The sequence below is a fragment of the Pipra filicauda genome, unplaced genomic scaffold (genome assembly GCF_003945595.2).
Source record: "Pipra filicauda isolate LSUMZ 115617 unplaced genomic scaffold, ASM394559v2 scaffold200_size1382263_pilon, whole genome shotgun sequence".
Lineage (NCBI taxonomy): Eukaryota > Metazoa > Chordata > Aves > Passeriformes > Pipridae > Pipra > Pipra filicauda.
The window spans coordinates 663,694-677,918 of record NW_024104311.1 but is presented as its reverse complement, the minus strand read 5'-3'; the positions used below and the strand labels follow the sequence as shown (position 1 = coordinate 677,918).

The 14,225-nt window shown below is 42.0% G+C and overlaps 1 protein-coding gene across 1 annotated transcript; it reads right to left on the bottom strand.

Moving 5' to 3' along the window:
• Positions 1–1,695: 1,695 nt before the first annotated feature.
• LOC113984985 (glutathione S-transferase) lies at positions 1,696–13,015 on the bottom strand. Its single transcript, XM_027715481.2, has 8 exons — positions 12,939–13,015; positions 12,523–12,603; positions 9,967–10,073; positions 8,502–8,553; positions 6,932–7,064; positions 5,704–5,845; positions 2,771–2,902; positions 1,696–2,029 (listed from the first exon to the last, which is right to left on the bottom strand). Exons 3-8 carry the CDS (start codon positions 10,051–10,053, stop codon positions 1,907–1,909), a joined length of 669 nt encoding a protein of 222 aa, XP_027571282.1. The 5' UTR covers positions 10,054–10,073; positions 12,523–12,603; positions 12,939–13,015; the 3' UTR covers positions 1,696–1,906.
• Between the last annotated feature and the right edge of the window lie 1,210 nt (positions 13,016–14,225).

Genomic DNA, 14,225 nt, shown 5'->3' with positions numbered 1-14,225 from the left:
GGTTATTATTCTTGGCAGGGGCTTAGGTGGTGACAAGGTGGTGTGAGTAGCTCAGGCATAACTGACAAAAAAAAGCAGGGGGAAAACACACAACACAAAAAAATCCTTACCAACCCCAAACCACAGCCTACAGCTCTGGAATCTTTTGCTGACAGATGTTGGTATCGGTCACCTCCAGGTGTTGCCAGGCTTACAGGTGATTGAGCTGGTATGTTACAGATTTCAGATTGGGATGACAGCTGCACAAATACGATGTGCTTCATTTCACCATGAAGCAGAACTTGAAGGCGTATCAGGCATATAGCAGGCTTTGGTGACATGCAGATCTGGATACTTGCAATGTAGACACAGTGAACGCCTTAGATTAAGCTGCAGTGAAAAGCTAAGGCAACCTAGTGCTGAAATGCAAAAGGCAATCTGCAGTTGCTGCTACCCTAGATCCTAAATGCAGTTTAAGATGTTGCGTTTTAGAGCATGTCCAGAATTGATCCTTCTGTGCGTTCTCTGAATTAGCCATGGGGGCAGGGGGCTGGGGCTAGCCTCCAAGCCCCACTGTAATCCAGAAGCTAGTGCTGGAATTCCTGAGAAGCCAAAACGGGTAGCGTTCTCAGCAAGTCCAACATATCGTATGGGACTAAAAGCTCACAGAACACAACAGTGATGATCTGTACCAGTCTCTGTGATGGTTCCCAAATCATAGCACTTGTTCGTAACAGAGAAATAGCTCAATGAAACAAGTACTGTGGTGGGCATGGCAAACTATTGCTTCCAGCTAATGACGTAATTTAACGTAAAACTCTTCGGAACTCAGCAGTGCCCAGGTGAGTGGGATGCTTGTCGTTTGTATCTCTGAGATGCACGTGGTTTTTCTTAGGCACAAGTCAGAAAAGGAGTTAACTTTGCTGGGCAGCAATTCTGTATTTCCACTATTTGTTTGCCTAATCAGTTTGAGTCCTACTGAGAAAAAGAAGTAACTGCAAAGAAGGATAGTTTATGGCACTGTTCTTAAAGGGAACAGTGGTGGTTCCTGTGAAATCAGGGTAAAGAATCTGAAATAGTAGTGAGCGCTTTAAGCACTGTTGAGGTAAAACTAACTCTTTCACTGAAAAGGTAAGCAGTCAGTGCAGTTCTCTTTATAACTTACTTGGGAAGTGACTGGAGAAAGTAAAACCTTACCAAAAAAATGTTCAAGGGGCATTTGCCTCACTGCCCATCCAGTCAAGAGCAAAAAAAAGAGCAAGGGAATAGGTACTTTCAATGGATGAAAACCACAGCAGGCCAATTAAGCACAAGTACTTTGATCTTTCAGTGAAAAAAATAGCTTCTAAGAGATTCATGTGGGGATTAAAAAATTTCCTACTTTTGCCCAGTAACTTACAAGGATCATGAGTTTTAATTTTATTTTCTTTTAAATGTTTTTATTTATTTAATTTTTAAACTGCAGTTCTGAAAGTACAGAGACAGCAGTGAAATACAGCAGGGGACAGTGAACTTTGGTCTAGGAGAACACCTAGAGAGCCAACCCAAAAGATTTGAGGCCTGAATCTAAATGACTTCTCCATTTTTATGGAGTGTCTCCTCTCTCCTGGAATTTATAAAGAGGAAGATGGGGGGTAGGGTAGCTTTCTACAGTACTGTGGAAGCTACAGTTGAAACATTTTATCCTACCAAGCATGTACCATAATTGAACACACACAAAGTATCAGTATATTTTATTTCATGTAACTGCTCAATGAAATACCATTTTCTGCACTCAACAGGTCCAAATTAGTCTTTTACTCTAATTTAAAAGTGTATTCTTTTTCAACACTAACTACGTGATGCAAGCTACGGAGCACAGGTATGCAATTTACACTTACAAGGCACAGCTCTGGTAACATACTATAGTTGTGCTATCTTCAGCAGATTAGATATTGAATATTTTCCTCACAACAGCAACAAACTTCTCATCTGTTGGTGGCTTCCTCTGGCTGCCAGGCTGCAAGAATTTTTTGATTGTTGGAATGTTGCTGATTCTTCCTTTAAAAGCCTGTAAGAAGCAGCAGTAAAGCCAATGAGTGTAATGAAATTATAACTCCATCCTTTATAGCTTAATAATCAAGTGACTTAGATTTTTCTTTGTCAGATACACTACTAAACAGAGAAAGGTAGTAGCCTCTTCTGATCTGTGATGCTGATGCTATAAAGTTTCCCTTCGTTTCCCAGATAGGGATGGGAGAAATTAAAGAGTTAAGATTCATCTAGTAAAAAGTGGAAGAAAATAATAAAAAGCAAAAAACCCACAGCAGATATATTTGGGAGAGGGTGGGAAAGAGGCAAGGACAGGAATATTTCAGTGCAAAGTACCACAGAAGTCATGACATAAGAAACTTAACTGCTCTTTTTGTATGATTTCTTCAAAATACAATTTTGCTAGCAAAAAGAAAAGGACAGGAACTGTACACACACCAGGCTGCAGACTTCCCTTCCTGATGCTCGCTGCTGTGTTTGAAGACATGAAAGTAGCAGTTAAAGGACCAAACTGGTAGCATCAGTAAGCGAATTCCTGCCAGCTGAGAACAGCTGGGAAAAGTAAAGCTGGAGAAAGGTAAGGCCCCAGCAGCTCTGGGGGCAAGGCAGTGCAAGTGAGTTCAGGTTTTTGTAGTCAGCAGAAATAGACCAGAGAACCATCAGTACAATGGCTCAAAAGATGTAAATATCAAATAACTTTTAAGACTGGTCAGTGATATTTCTATGTTACGTTCCATATTGAGATCAGATGATTACTAACCTGTAGCAGAGGAAATGCAGACAGTATATCAGGCTTACATTCTTCTGTCATTAAAATGGCTTCCAGCAGATGGATGTCTGCCCAGCTTAATTTGTTGCCAACAAGATAATCCTGTCCATGATCTTTTAAGGCCTATAAAATATGAACAAATAAAGAAAAATTCAAAAAGTCATATAGGATGTAACAATTTTATCTAGATATTTCATTACAGGCAGATATCTACAAAAACACACAGCAGGGAAAAGCCATTCAAGAACCTATGAAGTTAGAAAGTGATAGATATTCTTTATATAAAAAATTAAATGAGAACTCATGTTTCAGCAGCATGTGTGGCCCTATCTCTCATTCTAACCTACTGCACCAAGTAGCTGTATATCAAGTCCAGTACCCCAATGAAGACTTAATCATGGAAAAGAAACAGGACTGAAGTAATTGAAAGAAGTAGTACACCTAGAATTTTTTAAGAAAATGGTCAAATGGATTTTCAGCAGATGTTTCAGCAAAATTTGAGATTGCTGATTATAGTTTGAAATACATTCAGAATGAAGGAACACGGCCTTTCCACCCTTCATCCTGTAAGAAGGATTCTTTTGTGGCAAACTGCTGATGGAAGAATCACAGCCTGCCAAAGCTACAAACAACTGTAGTAGACAAGTTTTGGTGAATGTTGCAGAACAGTTTCAGAGCAGTTACCAGCTCTGCAGCCTACCTTTTTCCTAAAGACTATCACCCTCATAGCAGAACCAAGGGAGGGACATGTGTCTGTGCCTAAGCTACGCTAATGCTACACTTAAACAAGTAACAAATGTGCAGTAAAACTAACACCTCAGTCTGACTTTGGAAGCCAAGTCCTTCTCCAGTCCCATCTGCCAATTTTACAACAGAGGCAGTAATTCCTGGCAGAGGCAAAGCTGATACCTTCATGTAGTTATTTCCTACACTGTTCCAACAAAGTCCACCACAGCTTTTTTATCAAAACTGTATGGAAACTCCCAAACAGAGCATCAGAACCAGATTGCCTGCAGGGCTTTATATTGCTTTTTGCTGCTCTATCTGGGTGCTAAGTGCTTAAAGTGAGCACTTACAGCTAGGGATGTTTTCTGTCAGACTGCAAACCCTGGTAAGCTGAATCAATGGACATTTAAATAACTGGTACAGAAACAAAATTACTAACCATTCTAACTAGGCTAAAATCACAGAAGAGTTTTAGCTGTGTCTTTACCGTAAGAGAACATGGATTATTTTAAAGACTCCCCTCCAGGGAGCATACACACTAAAACATATCACAGCAGTAGTTTATGCAACCTAGGCACAGGTTTAGAGAATGTCGGTGTGTACATTTCCTTTTTTATTTTTTAATAACTTGAATACTTATCAGACTTCAAATCTTTGAAAGAATAATGTGTGCAATCAATCTCTCTCAGCACAGCCCTCCCTTGGTATGGCAGTGGATATACATGAACTCTGATTACAGAAGTGCTGGATTATGTCATTTACATCATTATTTTACAGGGCAGCCTCTGTGGGCTTTACCTGTGCAATTTAAGGCTCTGATAAAGAGGGACATGAAATTGCATGAAGTCCTGTATTTTTCTGAATGGACTTCAGCTGCCTGGTAACCAAGAATTCAAGCTGGAAACCCAACTCAGCTTGGAAACAGCACAGCTTTGTACCCTTGGCACAGACTTCCAAGGAGACCACTATGCTCTGAAAAAGTGCTGTGAGAAAGTCTGTACAGTACAACCATACAATGCACAAAAGGTAAAGCTACAAACAGAAGTAGAGTCAGGAGATGAGGATCAAACAGAAAAATGGTAACACAAAAAAATTAAAATATCCTTACAGGAGAAATGAAACAACAGAACAAACAGCAAGCTGGTATAAAATGGCAATGTTCCAGGGAGAAGCAAAGAACAATCCATCCCCTCCTGACCAACTCTTCCCTAGCCAAGACTCTTCATGTGCTCTATGGGGGTGGCAAGCATACCAATGCCTTCCCTCACAGCTCATTAGAGACTAACTCTTTAGCGCATGCTAGCCAGTAAATAATTGCTTTATGCTTTTTAAGCTAGATACATCCTGTTTGCAGAGCCTTTTTGTGCCCACTTAAGGATGCCCAAAGAGCAATTCAGAGAAATACAGTCATAGTCTCTCAGTACAATACATTTAGGCAATGGATTTAGGAAAGGTCATAGAATTAGATCCTTAACTGTAAAGGACAATTATATTTAACTTCAAACAACAAGAATAAAAAGGAGACTGAGAGGAGACATCACTCTACAACTCCCTGAAAGGAGGTTGTAGTGAGGTGGGGTCGGCCTATTTTTCCAGGTAACAAGTAACAGGACAAGAGAAAATGGAGTCAAGTTGTGCCATGGGAGGTTTGTATTAGATCTTAGGTAATTTCTTTTTAATGCAAAGGGTTGTAAATCCCTGGAACAGACTGCTAGGGAAGTGGTGGACTCACCATCCCTGGAAGTGATCAAGAAACATGTGAATATGGCACTTGAGGACATGGTGGTGGTGCTGGGCTGATGGCTGGACTTGATGATCTTAAAGGTCTTTTCCAACTTTAAGGATTCTGTGATAACCTAATACACTTTCAGGCAATAAGTTCTGAAGGCTGGCACAAGTATTTAAATGGCGCATTTATGCAAAATGCTAAGAAGCCATCATCCACTATGCTAGCTTTAAAAAGAAGGATCTGTTCTTTGAGGAGTCTTAAAGAAGACAGCAAAGAGACTCAGTGCTGAAACCACAAAAAAATTATTTTGTGGCTCTCTTTTCACATTGCTGAATACTGGCTCCATCATACATTTCCAGAGTTGTACTGTCACTTGCCTTCTGAAAAGTATATGTGTGAGGAGAGGGAAGTGGGCTGGAAGGGGGAACCACTTTACATCTTTGTAAACTACTGGTGATTTATCACTTACCTTTTCATAAACAGGAAAGTACCTGGTTGTAGCTCGTTCAATGATTAAGGCAAGATTCTTTTCTTTTGTATCAGCTGGTTGAAAAGGGAGATACATGATCATTCCCATCAGGTCTGTAGTTCCTTCCACATACATATCAATCCTGAAACAAATATTTTTGTTTCATATTTATAATTCGAACATTCCATTTTGGTTATTTTCCTGAAATACAATGCTGAAGTGATCACTGAGTAAAATCAGTGAATGTAACATAAGACACTGGTTTATTTTCTTGTTCTTCCACTTGAAAAAAGTGTTTTTTCAAAACACACATTTTATAAGCAGGCTCACAGTGTCTGCAATAAGCAATGTATAAATAAAAAGGCTGTAACTAATGTATTTAAAGTGGAGTTCATGCTGTTTTCCATTGACAATATATTAGGTTATGCTGTGGGAGAAAACACCACATATGCAAACCACGCTAGGAAAGAAAAATAATTTTGAGGTCTAATCATGAAAGGATGCTGGCTACCAATTGCGAGTCTGTAATAATCCCCACAGTCTCTGGAGTTGCAAAATAAAAGCCTCTATAGTAAGTGACAGTCTGTTAGGTTAAGGACTTTACTTTTACTTTTAAACCTACATTGGTAGGTTTATTTAATTATTTAAGAAAAAGCAAATAAGGATTTTTTTTCTTTTGTATTAACCCTTTAAGTATGAGAATGGAAAGTAGCCATTCTTACAAAAGCTTACAGAGTAAGGCTTACATAGTAAAGTAATATGGGGAAATATTGGTTTAACTTTTGGTAGCATTATATCTATAGCCACATATCTTTTTTTAAACCAGCTGTGAAAGATTCTTTACATGTTGAAGAAAGAAAATTAGAACACTTAACAACACTTCATTTTTTACAGGCAGCTGTAATTTTTTCCTTCTGTTTTCCCATTTAAAGACAAAAAAAGGCATACTTAGCCTTTATTATTGTATTACTCTCCTCCAGGAACTTAATGCAGTTCTCATCTGTGAAATCAAATGAGTCTGAAGGTAGCCCTAATTTTCTCAGAATGCTGAAAGTTAATAATTTATCAATCACAAAGTCCAATCACCCAATCCATGGGTCTGAGGAGCCAAAGCCCTGGCAGATGTATATGCACGTGACATGCAGATATTTCACAGCAACATTTTTTTTGGTAAATATTAAAAATCGTGGAAGAGTGTTAGTGAGCACAGTATGCATTGCTACCCTACCAGGCTCTCTCCTTCAAGTCTTTTCCATAGAGGTTGTACTTTGCTGCTATGTAGCTGAGGATGGCTCTGGTCTGCACCATCCTCATCCCATCGATCTCCACCATGGGCACTTGCTGAAACAGCAGAACTCCATCTAGGGAAGAAAAAGAACCACTCAGACTGCTGAAGCACTACACTGAAACTAAGGAAGAGACCTGATAACAGACCAAGACATTATTAAATCTGAGGGATGAGTGCATCCATAAGGAAGCAGGTCTTCTTTACAGGTCACATCATATTGAAGCAGTATTTATACTTGGTATTATATGCCTGTAAAGAATTCTTTATTGTCTTAATAGTCTCTGAAAAATTTTACAGTTACTTATTTTCCTCTCAGCTTCTGCTATTTGGAGGCATCACAGAAGCCAGATTTATTTTTGCAGCGCCACGACTATAAATTGCATGTGATGGGACTGTTCCTCAAAGACATCTCTGTCTCAAAGTAGCCTTGCATAACCTGAAACACCACACTCTCACCACCACAAGAGCTAGTGGTGGTGAGATATACCACTGTTTTTCCTGCAAATACTTGTGCTTCCAGCATGGGAGCTAATTCAGGTTTACCTCTACCTCCTGTAACAAATACTAACACTGCCATCCTGGTTGGACTCAGTGATCCTTGTGGATCCCTTCCAGCTATGATTGGATTGATGCTAGGATTCTATGATTAGGGATACTAATGCTCGTCCTTCCTCCTTAGCAACTGTGATGCAAAAATTCTTTCACTGCAAAAATTTAATCTCTGCTAAAATTTAGGAGTGCTTTGAGGACTAGTTTTAGTCTATAGAAGCTTACCCTCCGGATTTACACTCAGTTTTTTTCGGGGGAGGATCAGTGTTGGGCCCAGTTCTGTTTAATTCTTTACTGATGATTTAGATGAGGGGATCGAGTCCACCATTAGCAAATTTGCTGATGACACTAAGTTGCGGGGGAGTGTTGCTCTGCTGGAAGGCAGGAGGGCTCTGCAGAGGGACCTGGACAGACTGGAGAGTTGGGCTGATTCCAACGGGATGAGGTTCAACAAGGCCAAGTGCCGGGTCCTGCACTTTGGGCACAACAACCCCATGCAGCGCTACAGGCTGGGGGCAGAGTGACTGGAAAGCAGCCAGGCAGAAAGGGACCTGGGAGTTTGGATTGACAGGAAGCTGAACATGAGCCAGCAGTGTGCCCAGGTGGCCCAGAAGGCAACTATCAGTAAGACAAGAGGGCATGGTCTTAAGCTGTGCCAGGGGAGGTTTAGGTGAGATATTAGGAAGAAATTCTTTACAGAGAGGGTAATCAGGCATTGGAAGGGGCTGCCCAGAGAGGTGATGGATTCACCATCCCTGGAGGTTTTTAAGATGAAACTGGATGTGGCACTTAGTGCCATGGTCTAGTAACCACAGCAGTGTTGGATCAAGGGTTGGACTTCATGATCTCAGAGGTCTTTTCCAACCTGGCTGATTCTATAAAGGTTTTACAGAAATATCACCTGTTGTCCTTGTATTATGTAGGTGTGAATTTATGTTTAGGGTACAGTTTACAGACTCACCATTGCGTAATTTTTCTAGGTCTTCTTTTGTTTCTATGAATTGTTCCTCAAACTGAAAAGCATCAATAGAAAACAACACTGTGTCACTCCAAAGGCAATAGAGAAGTGGAAGGAAGTCTGGACATCAGACTCCACCTCTCCACATTATTCTCTATACTTCTCTCATTGTGTTGACCCTGTTGAGGAATACATTCAGTGCAGGTAGATAGGTGAGCAGCTGCAGTATGAGCTGCAGGGTGAGCTCTGGGTGGTGGAAGTGGAGGCAAGAGACCATGAACTGCCAACCTTTTGTGTAAGAAAAGGCGCAGGGAACTATGGCATCAGCCAGCTGAGACACAGCAGGAGCAGGTGACCCCAGGCTTTTGAACTCTTAGACTGTGAGAGTATAAAAGCCATGGGTTTCCTTTGTTTGGGGTCCCTCTTTGAAGGCATCAGCTCAAGCTGTTATTCTGTTGTTGCACCATGATTAAATTATTTTAAGGACTGCTGGAGTGGCTCCTGGATGGTCAGACAGGAAAGTTTCCTCAACAGATCCCCTACTCCCATTCTTCATCTCTGCTCCAGCAAATAATGGACTATAGTGTCCCCAACACTACAGTATTGTACACTGCATTATGCTCCAAATAAAGCTTCCCCAACATAAAGACCAGTCTACTTGCCTGCATGAACTGTTAACAGCTACCAAATCATTCACTTAAAAGCATGAAATATTGAGAATTTTTTTGTAAGTTATGCATGCCTCTGTTACACAGCATTTATCTCCCTCTTTCCCTCCCTGACTTTTTTTGTAAGTGAGGATATTTCAATGAGGACAAGATCTTTGTCTTCTCAGCACTCATGCTGTGCAGCTTCTCTGTCAGCAACACTGACAAGTGAGTTAAAAAAGCTTTTTATTTCTAATGGAATATAAATCGTTTCAAAGAACCATACTTAAACAAAAACTTAATGTAGAAATTAAGATGCCTTAGGATGGTCTTTACCTGATGTTAATCTAGATAAATCCCCTACTGCTGCCTTTAGAGCAGATCTGCTGATTTATTCTACTCAGATCCTGACACAAAGAATGAAAAGCACTTTGTTTGGAGAAAATGTTCTAAAGTTTTCATGTGGCATGCATGGTCTTTCAGTGGAGAAGAATCATGAGATACAGGGAATTTATGAGCATTGAGAAAAAGTCAGAGATACACAGTTTTGTCTGTAGCAACAATTTAAGATCTCAAAGTATGTTTCAAAAATGACACCTATTAATTCTCTTTGTATGTTAAAATCCTTTTACTGCACAACTATTGCTCAAGGCATACATGAAGTACAGCATGAGAGTGTATCACTGAATCTAAGCATTCTGCATCACAATATGCAATGTTGTGCATATCCCTAAGCACAGATGCAATTAGGAAACATTTCCAGAGAATACCTATTTTAATCACAGATTAATCTGATCACTTTATAAAAAAAAGGTACAAACCTCAACCCCAGCTGCTGCTAACAGCCATCGGATTGACTCCATCTTCCCCCTTCCCTTGGTGTAGTGCAGCTTGGGTTTCCCTGCCATGATTTCAGAGTTCTTGTTTCCTAATAAATTCAAGATGAAGATTTTACAGGAAAAATGTTTTAAATTAGCATTTAAAATGTTCCACTCCAGGTTACTTAAAACAGTCGAATGAATGTGAAAGTAGAACAACCAAGGCCTAGATACTTGGGCTTGATGCAACTATGTTTTCTGTGGATTAATGGACTAAAAGAAAAAGTACACACTACCAGAATATGAGCAATTCAAAATCACATCATGACAGACTATAACAAGCATCTACTAAACCATATACATATCTTCAAAAATAATAATGTAGTTTTTACAGCTCATTAGAGTTTTACAACGAAAGCAGAACTGTAGGATATTCCTGAATAAACACATTTTTAACCTTGCGGTGATGATCTTTAGTAGGTGTTGGGTTTTGTGACAGCACCCATGTCATATCGAACTTGAAAATGTACGTCAAATTAATTGCTTCCAAAGAACACCAACGCAGCAACATCAGGTTTCACCTCTCTCACAGGACAATTCAGAGCCCCGTGTTTCTGTGTCTTTACAAATATGAGCTTTTAAAAGCAATGTATTTCACCGGGCCTGCTCACTTCTCTATTTAGCTAGTTCTATTACAGTTAAACTGTAACAGGGATTTATATCCCATTTGCCCTGAAAACTAAACTTGAAAATCAAAACCAAACAAATGGGACTGGGACCTCTGCTGGGCAGATAAGGCCTGGGCAATGCCCCCAGCAGCAGGGGGCTGAAATCAGCCCACCAGATGATGGCAATGGGATAAAACACTTTGTCCTTTCAAATTTCCCCAACATGTGCAGTCACATGCCATAGTATGACATCAGCAGCTGATGTGAGCTTGCCCGGTGCTGGAAACAATGCTATCACTGTATTCTTATCACTAATGGGTCCCAGATGAATGAGGCAGATTTTGTAAGAAGAGAGAGTCACAGACTAACAGAATGCTTCATTGTTAAGACAAGGTTTTATCTATTTACAGGCAGGCTTATTTATTTTTGCATAGACTTCACAATACATAACTGAGCCACAAAGTGGAAATTTTGGCCATGATCCCAAAGGCGTCAATAAAGAGGCACAAACAAACAGCACAACAGAGAGAGAGGAGACCACATCCCCCTCTCCACTGAAGTCCTTTGTGTTGAGTGGCATCTTCAGGCCCTATAGCAAACAGGGACTGGACTCACAGGAGAAATGTGGTGCCCCTGTCCAAACTACAGGTCTTCAAAACCAATGCTCAGTTCCCACCTAGCCCTGGCAATGTCTATATCCCCAGACACCTCAGTCTCTTGTAACAAAATTCTCCTAATACAAAAATATACAATTGATAATAAGGACTTGATTATGGCTTGACTGGATTTGGCATCTAGTCTAGAACTGCTGGATGTCTAGCTAGATTCCTGACATCTGAACAGCAATAAGGCATTCAGAGAAGTGACTTGCCACAGCTCCCTTACCAGCCCTACCCACAGAAGACCACAACTTATGCTCCATTTCTAGTTCCTGTACGTGTGTGAATTATGGTATAGCAAGTAAGAGAGCTCTCAGTCTTCCATATTTCAAAAATACTTAAGAACTGCACTTGGACCTTCACAGACTGGACAAGCATTCTAATCTCCAGCATGTGGGATCAAGCCTGGGAAACACACTATAAGGCAGGCTAGCATTAGCAGAAAGAGCAAATTTCCCTGACCTCTCCCCAAAGCAGATGTGGAGCTGATAAAATTCAGCCCAGCCAGAGCCCTGCTTGCCACTTTCAGCCCAGTGCTCTGCTCAACACAGCTGGGAAAGCTGAAGAGTAAAACCAGTGTCAGTGAAAAAAATTTCAGGTATCAACATCACCCATATTTCTTCATCACAGTTTCTTTTGGGGATTGGCCAAGGGTTGAGTCTTTTTGTTCGAGTAAGAAAAACCTTTTATCTTCTTGGAAATGCACTGCCTAAGGTCTGAATTTGGGGTTTAGGCTGAACACATACATAGGATTGCAAGTTATTTTGGTGACCTAGTTATGGGTCTGTAGTGAATATTCCTTTGTAAAATAGTAAGTCATGAAAGACTATCAAAATTGGTAAATTACATTTCTTGAATAGCAATAATGGACCTGAAAATTAATCACAAATTTTCCTGATGTTTAGAATTAGACCTTCCTTGGACCTCAGCCAGGCAGGTGCTGCTACTGCTGTGATCACTGTATTAAAAAAAAAATCATGCTATTTTGTCCATATCAATTCAGGCACTGGCCTTCCAGTGAGAAACAAGTAAGTGAATTTAACAGTACGTCCATAATCTGCTGCAAAATCTTAAATTTTCTCCCTAATTGGATATGGACCCCAAAGTAGTTCTCTCAGCAATGTTCCTGAAACTCAGCCGGCACAGGGCTGTTCCAGCAGAACGACCTTACACACAATGCTGCATCGAGCCCGGCTCGGCCTCCGGACCATCTTAAAAGTGTAACTGCTCACCGGCGTGTGGTTTCCACTGGGATTCAGGCCAAGCCTGGATTCAAAATGCGTTCCTTCCACCGCCCCAGCCAGGAGGAGTGTCTGGACGAGATGAAAGGCAAATTACCCCCAGATATTGCAAAACCTGGACTCCAGTGAGCAGGTCCTCTTTAGGATACCTGCTGAACCTACTCAGGCGCGAACACGAACACCCTCTATGCACACCCACCCGCCCGTCGGAGCTCAGTGCTGCAGGAGAGACGCTGGGGAATAATCCCTGGACAAACCCCCCGGAGCAGCACGGCCGGACACTCAAGCACGTTTCTCAAGTGCTCACCCGTCCGTCGCGCACCTTCCCTTTGCCCTCCCGGCAGGGCCCCTAATCCCGGCAACATTCACAACGGCCCCCGCCGGGCCCCCGCCCGCCGCCTCAGTACCGTGCGCTCGGGCCGCTCCGCCGCCACACCGCCCTCTCCGCCCGGCCAGCACCGCGACACTGCCCGCCCAGCCCCCGGGAGGAGGCGGCCGCTCCTCCCCTTGGCCCCCTCCGCGCCCGAGCTGTGCCCACTGCCCGCCCCGCAATTTGCGGACGTGGCGGCCGCAGCTGATGCGCTTTCCCGCTGTCAAACTCCATCCCTAAGCCCTACGACCAGGGCTGACGGAAAAGCCATCTCGGCCTTGTCCCTGGAGTCTTGTGGAGCGGCTGTTTCTGTTGCAAAATGTGGAATACGTAAAAATTTTCCTAAGAAAGGATGTTCTCTGATGTTTGATCTTTGTCCACTTTCAAGCCTAACCAAGAGGAAAGGAGATTTAATGCGTGAAACAGATGGCAGCTAAGAAGCCAGCTCTAAGTGAAAGAAAAATTATTATCAGTAGAATTGCCTTGTTAAGGTTTAGGGCTCAACAGGTTTCAATGATCTCAGAACTGGCGGGCGGGGGGGTGTTAACAAAGGTTGGAAAGAAGGATGTTCCACTGCTAGTGGACACAAAGAATGCAGAATTTCTGGGCCACAAGGACATTTGGCAAGAACTGCCAAGATAAGGAAGAAACTAATTAAGACAACTCAGCAACTATGATGAATCAGCTCCAACTGGGTGAAAGGTAATTGTGGCAGGGGGAGATCGCGACTATCAACTCAGGGGCTGCTGAGCCAAGAAACCCACCCACCTAAAAGAAGAGAAAGACTGGACATCTAAACTAATAAGCAAGAGAAGCGAGGGAATCATTAACCAGTAGAAGATATAATAATAAGAGAACCGTGTCACCTGTAGCCAAGGAACATTAATGCCTTTGTTTGCAAAAATATATAAAGAGTAAAAATTTTTGATAGTGGGTGTACTTGCTTTGTGGAATACCAGCAAGCACCCAGGCTTGCAGAGCTCTGAAATAAATAATCCATGTCTCTCTCAAGTGCATAATTATTGGCCAGTTGCATAACAGGTAACAAATCCAATTTTTTCTGGCCAGCATTTCCACTGGGCTGTCTCAGAGGTGGCTGCACCTCAGGGACATGGCCGGGGCAAGAGGAGGCAGGGGACAGGCTTGGAGGCTCCCAAGGCAGCAGTGGGGTCGCAGGGATGTCATGACTGGGGAGAGGCCGGGGCTGCAGCCCCATGAGCAGGTTGCCAGGTGGTTGGTGTGCTGGGGGCTCTGGCTCTGCGTGGCCCAAGGAGGTCTGTGCTCAGGATCCTGGAACTGCCCAGCTCACAGAGTCGGCAACCAT